The 12674-nt window shown below is 40.0% G+C and overlaps 1 protein-coding gene across 26 annotated transcripts in view; it reads left to right on the top strand.

The window, feature by feature from the left end:
• Asah2 (N-acylsphingosine amidohydrolase 2) overlaps window positions 1-12674 on the top strand; it is a 106980-nt gene that overhangs the window by 80872 nt on the left and 13434 nt on the right. For all 26 annotated transcript variants that reach the window (XM_087569653.1, XM_087569135.1, XM_087568642.1 and 23 more), the window contains 5 exon segments: window positions 1346-1440; window positions 4292-4331; window positions 5014-5109; window positions 7447-7542; window positions 9856-10002. In XM_087569653.1, coding sequence (XP_087425779.1) covers window positions 1346-1440; window positions 4292-4331; window positions 5014-5109; window positions 7447-7542; window positions 9856-10002 — 474 coding nt within the window.

Here is a 12674-nt window from a genome sequence, read left to right as displayed (position 1 = left end):
TCCCATGAATGTTTGATATTACACATTTGGATCCAACTTTAAAGAATTACTACTATGAAGACTAACACATTATCTAATTATTAAGAAACATGGAAGGGATTGGAATATAGAAAGGGAAGACTAACATTCATGTTATTTGGGCTCTAGGAAGGCAGTCCATGAAGTGTTCTTTGCAGAGGAAATCATGTAGGCCATGTAGGAAAATGCTTATGTGTCAGTTCTCTCATGCTGGGCAGCACGGTTTATCTGTTTACTTAGTTATTCACATATGCATGTATTTATGTCTGTTACTATGTGTAGGTGGGCAGGGGGTGTATATGGAGACCAGAGGTGTTATTGGATACCTCAGATGTATTCTCTGGACTACACACCTTATGTTTTGAGACATGATCTCTCACTAGGACCTGCAGTTCACCAATTAGGCTAGACGGGCTGACCAGCAAGCTCCAGGGATCCTTCTCTCTCTACCTACCGGCGTTAAGATTGAGTACACGCCACCATGCCTGTCTTTCATAGGAGTGCTGCAGATCCTTCAAATTCCCTCTGCTTATGTGGCGACATCACTAATTAAAGCATTTTTTTGTTCTGGCATTTTTTTTTTTATCAAGACAGGGTTTCTCTGGGTACTGGAACTTACTCTGTAGACAGGCTGAGCTCAAACTCAGAGATCTACCTGCCTCTTTCTCCCAACTTCTGGGATTAAAGTTGTGTATCACATCCAGGCTAGAGCAATTTTCTTTTATTATTACTTTAGAACATAGTTTTTTTGTTTTTACATTTGTACTGTTAAGAAGTCATCACTGTTGGTAGAAGCATGATTGTTGAAGTGCAAGCATTTAAAAAGTAACCTTTATTGGTATCCTATTAAAATTGTTAGGGTCGGAGAAAGAAAGGAGGAAGGGGTGGTGAGACAGTTTCTACCCATCACAATATGGAAAGGACAGGTTCTCTTGAAGGAAGCGGGAGATGAAGCCAGACTTGCACTACGGGGCTAAAAATAGAAATGATTGTATTGAGCGATGCTAAATGGCATTCTCTATTCAGTGAGGAGATAGCCTCTTATACTACTCTGGCAGAACCCCTGTTGGACCATAATGATGAGTCTACCAATGCTCACTTGGTAACTTCAGGGTAATACAGCATTGGGATTCACATGTTATGACCAGGACATAAACATGCACGGGACGTGTTCAAGCTTACAGCAGAGTTAGAAATGAATCCTAGGGTATAGTGAAAACAAAGCACACCAAACATTCAGAATTGTTTCATGGAGGAAATTATGTGATTCTCGATGGTAGAAGGGGTAATTTATACCTAATGTGACTTTCTTGTTTTGGGGTCTCAGCTGACAAAACCTCATCCTTGGCAACCAGATATTGTTGATATTCAGATCGTTACTCTTGGTTCGTTGGCCATAGCTGCTATCCCTGGGGAATTTACGTAAGTTTTTTATAGTAAAGAATGTATTTCTGTTGGAATTGCTTCTTTTAAATTTTTTTTATCAGTGTTTGTGTATCTGTGGAGGGGCTTATGGGCCATGACATACTTTTTCAGGTCAGAGGCTAAGTTGTCCAAGTCACTTCTCTTCATTCACCAAGTGGGCTATGGAGTCAGAACTTGTGTCATCAAGCTTGGTGGCAAGTCTCTTTACCTACTGAGACATCTTGCTGGCCCTGGGATTAGTTCTTAGGGGAAGATATTTCTCTGCTGCTCTCTCGTAGCCACCTATATTATGTTTGGCAACAGTGACAAATAATTTTTCCATATTTGGTGGTGCCTCTGTAGAATAAATCTGCCTATGCTTGTGACCTGTGGAAAAGATGGAGGAAAAACATGAAAAATTCACAAGCCTGGCATTTTAGAGGGAAAAGAGTACAGCGAATTAAGGAAAGTATGCAGACCTAAAATAATATTAAAACACTTGAAAGCATCAGTTTAGATACTAAAAAGGAGAATATTTTAAGACTGTATCTTTTATAATCTTTCCTATCTCCATAAAGGGAAGTTCGCTGAACTAGTCCTTGAATTATTTTCTTCTTTCAAGAATTCATCAAATTCTTACATTCTGCCCAACACTTTCTATCATTCCCCATCACTGCCATCATTCACACAGATTATTTCACCAACTTTCAATTGGGGCTCCTCTGTAGGCCGTTTTCAACACAATACCCAACTGCATTCCTTTAAAACAGTGGTTCTCAACCTTCCTCATGCTGTGACCCATTAATACAGTTCCTTGTGTTGTAATGATACCTACCATAAAATCATTTTCTTTCCTACTTCGTAACTGATTTTGTCACTTTTATGAATCGCAATGTAAATATTTTTGGAGATAGAGGGTTGCCAAAGGGTCTGAGAGCCACTGCTTCAAAACATGAACTAAACGTGCCACTTCTCTGTTCAAGGCCACCCAGTCCCGTCCCATCTTATTCCAGGCAGTCCCTCACGTCTTCCCAGTTCTTTTACATTTCTCATGCCGACTGTTTCTCCCCAAGTTCCCTGGTGTGATTTCTTTTGGTTTTCCTTCTTTTTCACCCTGATTCCGTCATCCTGCATCGTTGGCAAGGTTTTCTGTATAGAGAGAACTACAAATGCACCTGCTAGATCCTCTAAGCATGTTCTGGGCTTGGAGATTTTGAACTTACGGTCCACTCTATATAAAGCACATGTTCTCCAGGTGGCCTCAAGGTCAAGTCTTTTCTTTTTCTTTTAAAATTCTTTGCTCAGATCTCTAACGGAGATGCTAATACTATTCATACCACATAAAAAGTATCTTTACCAAGAGTGACCAACTGTCACTCTCACGTCAGCACCAGCACCAGTATCAGCACCACCAATGCCGTCATGCCCTCCATTCCATTCCACCATTCCACCCTTACTCTGCTTTATTATCCTCTCTCTCTCTCTCTCTCTCTCTCTCTCTCTCTCTCTCATCTCATCTTACTTTTTCATTTATTTATTTTGTTACCTTCCAGTTTTGAAATGTGGAGGTTTTGTCTCTTATTGTGTATTGTAATGCTAAATGCAGACCCTCTAAAACATGGAGTCTGCAACATAGCCCCTGGGACCCTGCCCCCAAATTAATTCTTATTGGGAAATAAAGATCTCAACAGCCAATAGCTGGGGAGAAGAGACAGAGGCGGGGTTTAGGTTCCTGGGCTTGAGACCAGGAGGAGAGGAGAGGAAAGGGGAGGGGAGGAGAGGAGAGGAGAGGAGAGGGGAGAGGAGGGGAGGGGAGGGGAGGGGAGAAAAGAGGAGAGGAGAGGAGAGGAGAGGAGAGGAGAGGAGAGGAGAGGAGAGGAGAGGAGAGGAGAGAGAAGCCACCATGGGATAGAAGAACATGCAGGAGATGAGAAAGGAGAGCCACTGAGCTATAAAAAAGTGGCCATGTGGGCTGGCCAATTGGAGCTAAGATCAGCCCCAATGAATCATAGTAAGAAGTACCATGGGTTATCATTAGGAAGGCAGATTCTAACAGTATAGAGGGTAAACAGTTGCCCAGCTATTGTGCTGCATAAGGCATATTTTAAAAATATACAGGCTTTATGTGTTTTTCATCTGGGAACATAAATGGTCCAAAGCAGGTAGAAACCCCATGCTGGGGTTATTTAATATTTTTTTTTCTTTTTTCTTTTTTTCGGAGCTGGGGACCGAACCCAGGGCCTTGCGCTTGCTAGGCAAGCGCTCTACTACTCAGTTAAATCCCCAACCCCGTTATTTAATATTTTTTACTACTGAATGTAATTTTCATTCCATTAAATCATTGTCACATAAATGTGGGCCTGGTAAGCAGCAGATATTCAAGATTTTATCGAAGGATTAAATATGAAAACAAAGTGCCAAGTTCATTATAGCATTGAACCTCTCTCTGTCTCCCCTGACCCCGCACTCTCCTTCATATTGGATGGAACGGACCCAATATGTTGATCTCATGGATAGAAGATGATGCTGTCATGTTTTGTGATGCTGAGGGTGGAGCCCTGGGCCTTGTACCTGTCAGGGAAGTACTCCACCACTGAGCTACACCCAAACCCTTGATGGGTTTCTTTCAGTGATGTTCATTGATTTTTTTTCCCCCTTCTTTGGTCAAATTGTCTTTAGTTCAGCATTTTCTTTGAAGATAGGCCAGTCAAGGGAAAAAGCTAAGCTTTTTTACACCATCAACTTCTACATATTTTACTGTTGTGTGCTGAGCTAGGCTAGGATTTTTGACGTGTAACAAAAGCCTTCTCAATAGCTTGCACACATGCGAATGGGAAGATTTTAACCTAATTCTGTTTTCTTGATTCAGAACCATGTCAGGTCGAAGACTTCGTGAGGCAGTTAAAAAAGTAAGTTAACTATGAAATACAATGCCTGTACAGTTATATTCGAGAAGGAAAAAAATTCCTATTAAAATATTCTTTCCCAAATGACTAAAGTTTATGTTCCTTGAAATTAGTGGGTAGAGATAAATATGAAATGTCAGTTATTTAAGAATCAGAATTAAAATATAATGGAATTATAACCAGGTTAAAATATTTTATTGGCATTTACATTTAAATAATTAAAAGTCGATAATGCTTGTATAATGTAAAGAGTAAATTATATTTAAAGGTTGCTTGAAGCCCCATGAATGTTCTAAATAAAATCATCACCTTTGGGGACCTTTCCCCCTATATTTTCTTCAGATTCAAGATATACTGGAAACACTTAGAAAATGATATACTAATGAATGTCTTCTCTTGTTATTTGGGTCTTATAAACATCTGTTTTAATTACATAAATTCAATATAGTTTTGAGGCAATTATTCTTCCTAATAAGATTCTACATCTACTGATTTGATTGCTATGATTTTCATAGATCCATCCCCAGCCATAATGGGGATTAGGTCTTTTCTCAAAGTTCTCTTTTATACTTTCACATTCCTTGCTGGTTTTGGGTCATTGGGAAGATTTTTCTTAAGAAGAACCTCTTCTGTTAACAATTCATACAAAACGTGCACTTATAATTTTTCACTTTTCCCCTTCTAGGAATTTGCACTTTATGGGATGAAGGATATGACTGTCGTTATCGCAGGGCTGAGCAATGTTTATACCCATTACATTACCACATATGAAGAATACCAGGTAAGGTAAAAAGCTCTCATGACTTTTTATTACACAGTCTCTGGATCTCCTCAGCCACATGTCTGAGCGATGACTGTTTCAGTGGGAATTCTAAGAGAATAAGACAAGGATTTTATTTGGTTTGCGTTCATCACATCTGAGTATATGTCTGCATTAGCGATTCACTCACTACCATGCAGTGCTGACATGTGTTTTGTCAGGGGCACTGGTGATAAACCAGGATTATGGTATGCAAACAACTACCCAGAATGCATCTGGTGTCTTACGCTTCTGTAGCACGTCCTGTCTACTATTTATTGACTGGACTATGCATGAACTACTTTGCAAATGTAGCCACGCACAAGCCTTGAAGTACATCCTGAAGTAGCTAATTACTCTCTACATGATATGACTCAAACAAAACCAAACAAAACCCTCTCAGAGCTAGGAATCTGATTTTCGCAATTACTTCTTTATGTGTAGAGTTCTTAAAGCAGCCCTGAGCCTTTTAAAAAACAATAATTACCTAAAATGACAATGCCCTAGAGTACCACAATTGATAATTACAAATAGATCTCCTGGCATATCATGGTAGTCATGCTAAGGAGGCCGAGCAGTTATGATAGTTCATGCTATCATATGTAAAACTCTTTGCTTCGTAGCCAAGAAGCTAGAAATACCTTTTATTCTTTTTCTTTTGTAAAAATTAGAAGAGTTCCTAGGCCTACCTTCATCAAACTATCTGAGAAAGAGAAAGCACATATTCTTTTGCAAAATTGGTCATTGTAGATTGATAAACATATTCTAGTCTAATTTGTTTAGATCAACTTTAAGTGTTTTGTTTTGTGCACTTAGAACCATTAGTCTGACAGGTGTTCTACAGGTTTCAAAAGGAGTCCATGCCACAGACAAACTTGGGAATCCCTGCAAATTTGATCCCTTATTTAGGATGATGTTTCTGTCAAGTTTAGTCTTGACTCATTCATATCAATGAATACAATAGACAGTTTGCAGGTCATTTTCTGGAGACAGTAATGATAAAAATCTGCTTCTTCCATCAGAGATAATGGAGAAAACAGATAAAGATGTAGAACACTCAGGGCTGAAGAGATGGATCAGTAGTTAAGAGCAGTTAAGGGTGGAAGACCCAGGTTCAGTTCCTGACATTTACAGGGATGTTCATAAGCAGGTGTAACTCCAGTTCTAGGGGATCTAATGCCCTCTTCTAATGAGTTCCTAAGGCTCTTAGATGCATGCGGTACACACACACACACACACACACACACACACACACACACACACACACACACACACTAAATAAACAAACAAATATTAAAACAAAAGACAAAAACCGACAGGCATTTATCTGATTCTTGACAATACTTTAGGGTCAGTCAAGCAAGTTAAAAGTTAGGAATGTCTTCTCTATAGAGCAAGCATGTGCACAACAGTTCAGAGGGCTGGGGGAGGCAAGGTGAATGGAGGGAAGAGTCCTTGGTGCAGCAAGGTCCTTGGTGGAGTATTGACTTTGTTGAGAAGGTTTTGGAGACAGTGCTTTGATTCACTCTATAAAATGTCATTGGGAAGCTACTATAGGTGTGTGGAGACAGAATTAGATTACACTAGAGTTAGGATCTGGGTGAGGAATAAAGGTTGTACAGAGTTAAGGCCAGGAGGAAAGGAAAACAGAAAACCTTGAGAATTTTTTAAAGGAGGCGTATGACACAATCTGAAGACTTATAAAATATAGGTTGAGATGGAGGAGGGGGTCTAAGATGACTGTCAACTCATCACCATGGAGATACTGGAAGGCTGGCATGCAGAATACTGCAGGGGAAGCTGGTGTTTCTGGATGATGAGGACCTTTGTACACTGATAGCTTTGAGGTTCCTGCTCATAATGATGCACTTGACTCTATTTCACAGTTGTGCGCTATGGCAGAAGTCCTTCCACAGAAGGGACCATTAGTAGCCAACTTATCGAGAAATTATTACATATGATTCATTTTACCCTCATTTCCTCTCCTGATATTCAACCTGGAGGGGGAGACCACTAATAGTACAAAACCTACAATAGACACAGGAAGGACAAGTGGAAGGTTGTAACATCTTTCAGATGAAAAGAAATGGAGCCTAAATGGATAAGCAGACCCATCACTTTAACAAGGATCAGACTCAGCCATTCACTTTGGCTGGTTAGTGGAAAATGCTCACATCCTGTTTTTACAAAAACCACTGAGTATTTGCTGGTATTGACTAATGTAAATGGTCCAGACATCACTTTGCCCCAAAATGCTTACTTCCATAAACTAATTGATGTATGCGAAACTATCTGTATCTCTTCTTGCTTTTCCTGCAGGCTCAGCGGTATGAGGCAGCATCTACGATTTATGGACCACACACCCTGTCTGCGTACATCCAGCTCTTCAGAGCCCTTGCTAAGGCCATTGCTACGGTAATAAAATCGTGTGTGTGTGTGTGTGTGTGTGTGTGTGTGTGTGTGTGTGTCTGTGTCTGTGTCTGTCTGTGTCTATGTTTGTCTTTGGGGGAAAAGGCACAGAATCAAGAAAGAACCTTAAATACACATGTTATTTGACTAATTTTATCTTACACGCAATTTTCCTTAGGAAAGAAAATTGGAACAATAATATCACTAAGAAAATAATTCAAAGTTTACTGGTTGTAAAATTCAAGCTTAATTTCATTTAGTGGTGGCAGTCTGTTATATATATATGTATATATATATATATATATATATATATATATATATATATATATATGAAACTGTCATTTGAAGTAAGGAGATATTACTTTTCTCCATGGTTTTAGATTATCAAAAATACTTGAAGGTGGTAGTTGGCCATCTGTACTATAACAACAGTCAGTGATCACTTGCCAAATTCTTTCCTGCCATTCAGAGAGTTGAGTAGACCATGCAGGTACAGAATACTTTGATATTCATATTCTTCATTAAGACATCTCTGAAATTGAGGTGTATTTTCCAATTAGAGGAATCTCACCCTTATAACTAATAGCATTTTTAAATTTTATGAAGGTCCAAAATAATATAAATGGTAATGAATGGAGACTTAGGTTCGTTGAACTCTTGTACTGCCTTGGCATGCACACATGTGAGTTTCTGAAATGCACACCACTGATTTACTAATGTTCCTTAGCATGAAAAGTCCCCTTTAGGACACATTTATATAGGTGCAGTTGTGGTATAGTTGGTTGACAAATGGGGTCAAAGAGCTTAAGATAATAAGCAGATCTATATGTAGTACCTGTAGAATTTACAATAGTAAGTATATTGCTTACCACCACACACCATTAAAAAAAAAAACTGTGCGTATAATGGATTGAAGTGCGTGATACTTATGTGCTGTAGACCAAATCAAGCAGTTTCATACAATTCTATAGCTGCCTAGTGTATTTGAAATTTCAACATAATCTGGAGACTTGAACACACTTTGCTTACTCTTTTTTTTAAACCATAGTGCCCTTAGACCTGTTCCTTTGCCCTGTAAACTTGGTTCTTGGTCTATGATATGGTCACTTATTTTAAGACTGACTATGTGGTCTTGAAAACCAACTGAGTATATTCAATTCCATCTTCTTGCTTGCAGCATCAGAATGACAGTGTATTCCCCATACCCTGTGCAGCTATAAAAACTAACAATCCAATGTGAACATTGAAGAACACTAAATATGTATCAAGGGCTATTGAAACAAAGAGACTCTTGTTTTGATGCCTCCATTAAAGTTGGTGAATCTTGTGGAAAACATTATTAATTGGTCAGGATATGGCTGATCTTAAATTTTTAATAAAGATATATTTATTATATTATTCAGCACAGATTTGGGACTAGAAGAGGACCTTGATAATGATTTTGGGTAAAGAGATTATCCACAATTTGAAGCAAGCATGTTGGTACTTGCCTGTGTGTATAGCAAGCGTAGCAGGGATATGAGCATCCCAGTTTAGGGCAGCCTGGCCTGTGCAGCAAAATCCAGGAAAGTCCAGGTAGCATCGTTAAGACCTGTGTCAACCCCACTCCACCCTTAACCAACCTGTCAAAGTAACATTTTAGAAGCTTGAGATATAGCTCATGTTTGCAAGCACACTGTTCAGAATTTGACCCTCAGCACTGGAATGGAAAAGCTGGGCTATATATGCACTGTACTCTTATAATCCCAGTCCTGGGGAGATGAGCCAGGAGGATCCCAGAGGCTTGCTTATAAGCTTCCTAGCTGAATCAGTGAGAGGCACCTGGCACAATAACCAAGATATGTGGTACCTGAATAAGAATGACATTTAATACTGACTTCTGACACACATACACATCAGGACATATATGAGACAAAATATTGAAAATATAAACATTGCAATATCATGTCATGAAGTTAAAATATGTGGTAGATCACTACCTTGAACTACACAAGGAAAACAATGACTGCCCAGAATCTAACTTGGGTGCTTTCTGATATCTAGATTAGACAAGCCAGGCTAGCAAAGAAACTACCTTCAAGTGCAACATTCTTTTATCAAAAAATTTAAATTACAAACACTTAGGCTCTCATTTTAGGAATGTGCTTGTTAAACATTGTTAGCTTTTGGAGGGCTGGTGTTTAGATGTGTGTGTGTGTGTGTGTGTGTGTGTGTGTGTGTGCCTCCTTTAATGAGGGCATGTCTTGGCATAGGAATGGGGACGGGCAGTATGGCTTCATCTCCGTTGTGCCTTTCTTTAACAAATGCTCTCTGTTTCAGGATACAGTAGCCAACATGAGCAGCGGTCCTGAGCCTCCATTCTTCAAAAACCTGATAGGTTCACTTATTCCTAATATTGCGGATAGAGCACCAATAGGCAAACAATTTGGGGATGTCCTGCAGCCAGCAAAACCTGAATACAGAGTGGTAAGACTCACAGGAAAGTCTCCAAATGCTTTAAGAATTTGCTTCCGGAGGTAAAAGGAAAAACATCATCACCTGCTTCTAGTGGTTTCATATCATTGCTTCAGCAATGGTAATGTTGGCAGTAGCACAGGCTAGCTTCAGCAATGGTGATGTTGACAGTAGCACAGGCTAGCTTCAGCAATGGTGATGTTGGCAGTAGCACAGGCTAGCTTCAGCAGCAATGGCGATGTTGGCAGTAGCACAGGCTAGCTTCAGCAATGGTGATGTTGGCAGTAGCACAGGCTAGCTTCAGCAGCAATGGCGATGTTGGCAGTAGCACAGGCTAGCTTCAGCAATGGTGATGTTGGCAGTAGCACAGGCTAGCTTCAGCAGCAATGGTGATGTTGGCAGTAGCACAGGCTAGCTTCTGCGATGGTGATGCTTATATCTATTTCCATCTTTGCAGAGGGAAATGGGAAACACTGCTTTCCCCCCTCATTGTTAGCTACATAAAATTGAATTTCCAAAATGCAAATTATTCTTTTTTTTAAATAGATAGTCAAACATTCATGCATAGGAGTTGGACCAAGCTACCTTTTAGATCAAGGTATGGGAAAGCAATAGAAGTAAAGTGGGACCTGCCCTGCTACATTTTATGCTGATTTTGTGTTCTGCATTCTCACTGAATGATGTATTAATTCCAGCAGGTCTTCTCTTCTCCCCCGCCTTAGGGATTCCTACCTTTATAATGTAATCAGCAAACGAAGTAACTTGATTTGTCCATTTCTAGATTTCTCTTTTGTCTAATGAAGCATGACTAAGCTTCAGTGTCATGCTTCATCAGTTACTGAATGATCTAGAATGTAGTGTCAGTTCCTCAGTGCTGTGAGTGACTGACGCACACAGTATCAGTGAAGTCTCTGACTACGGTGACAAGATGGCTGATAAGAACAGCCCGAGGATGGAAGAGAGTGTTCTTGGCTCACAAATGGAGGATGCAGTCCACCATAGTGGGGGAACCATGGCAGCACGCATGTGAGGCAGCTGGTCACACTGCCTCCCTGCCAGAAGCAGAGAGGCAAATGCTTGTCCATTCACCTTTTCCTTCATCTTCAGTCCAGTATTCTAGCTCAGGGGGCAATGCCATTCACACTAGGGTGAGACTTCATCATCGAATAAGTCTCTCTGGAATATCTCCATAAACGGTTCTCATCTCGCCAAGTGGTGGGCAGAGTTAAGCGTCACGGCCGAGGAGAGGATTTATCCTGGTTCATTGTTTCGGAGCTTTCAAACCTGACCACTTGGCTCCCTTGCCCTGGGCTTATGCATCGTGAGTGTGTGACAGGGGAACTCTTCCCACCCCATGGTGGCAGGAAAGTATAGAAAACACAGGGATGGTCCAGGGGCACGATTTAGCCTTCAAAGGCACGCTCTCAGTGACCTACTTTCTTAATGGACCATTCAGTATAAGTCCATAGTAGATAAAATGGATAAACATATAGGTGAAGCTAGTGCTCTCCTAATTCTGTCACCTCTGAATGGTTCTAACCCCTGGAATCCCAGACTCCACTAGAGTAATCATGGTGGAAGGGAGTACACATCATAATTAAACCATAACAGTTCTGGACTAGGATTTGTGAGACTTGGTAGCCTGGGCTTGTTTCTGGTCTTAGGAGATGTGTATTTAGATTTCCTCTATCTATCTATCTATCTATCTATCTATCTATCTATCTATCTATCCATCCATTTAAAATTATATACACATATGTATCTTTATGTATACACACCATATATATATATATATATATATATATATATATTTATTTATTGTGATGACAGAAGGGTGTGTTGGCTCCTTAGAGCTAGAGTTTCAAGTAGCCATCAAACTCAAGTTCTGTATAAGAGAAGGAATTGCTCTTAACTGCACACTCCATGTACCCCCTTTAATATGACCCATTTGTCAGGAGTTTAGTAGACAACATATTGAATCAGGTCAAGACCATTTATTTCATACTTAGCATGCTGATAGGCTTTCCTGGTAGTAGATATAGGATTTTTTGTGAGTGCTTTCCCATGTCACTGACATGACCGTGTAGTTTTCTTTCATTCAACCTATTAATATGCTATTCTGTGTTAACTGATTTTTAGATATTAAATCCTGCTGCTTCTGGTGTCTAATCTGTTCTCTGTGCTGTCTGCTTGGTTCACACACTGCCCGGGTGTTTTAGACTCCTTCCAATGAAGACGGTTTTTCCGTGTTTCGTGGCTTCTGGTGTCAGAGTTATTAAGGTTGAGTAGGGAGGTGTTTCTGCTCGTGTTTTCTGGAAAACTGTGCAAGAAGTATGAGTCAGTGTCTTTGACTATTCTTTACTCACATCTAGCTGCAAAAGCAAATGGACTTGGGCTTTTCTTCATGGCCAACATTTTTATGAAGGCTTTCAGTTTGCATGAGGAACAGTGAGTTTCATCACTACATTTCCATGCACATTGTCTGGGATAGAGTTCCAGTTGTTGTGATGAAGTGCCAAGACCAAAAGCAGCTTGAGGAGGAAAGGGTTAATTTCATTTTATAGCTTGAGGTCCATCATGCAGGGAAGGTAGTGTAGAAGCATGAGGTGGGAATCCATGCAGAGGGCATGGAGGAGTGCTGCCTACTTATTCCCTCCATCTGCCTTGCTCACTTTATTTTCTTA

Source organism: Rattus norvegicus, chromosome 1 (assembly GCF_021556685.1).
Source record: "Rattus norvegicus strain SHRSP/BbbUtx chromosome 1, alternate assembly SHRSP_T2T, whole genome shotgun sequence".
NCBI lineage: Eukaryota > Metazoa > Chordata > Mammalia > Rodentia > Muridae > Rattus > Rattus norvegicus.
Note: the sequence above shows the minus strand (reverse complement) of the source record. Positions and strands in the feature narration are given on the sequence as shown.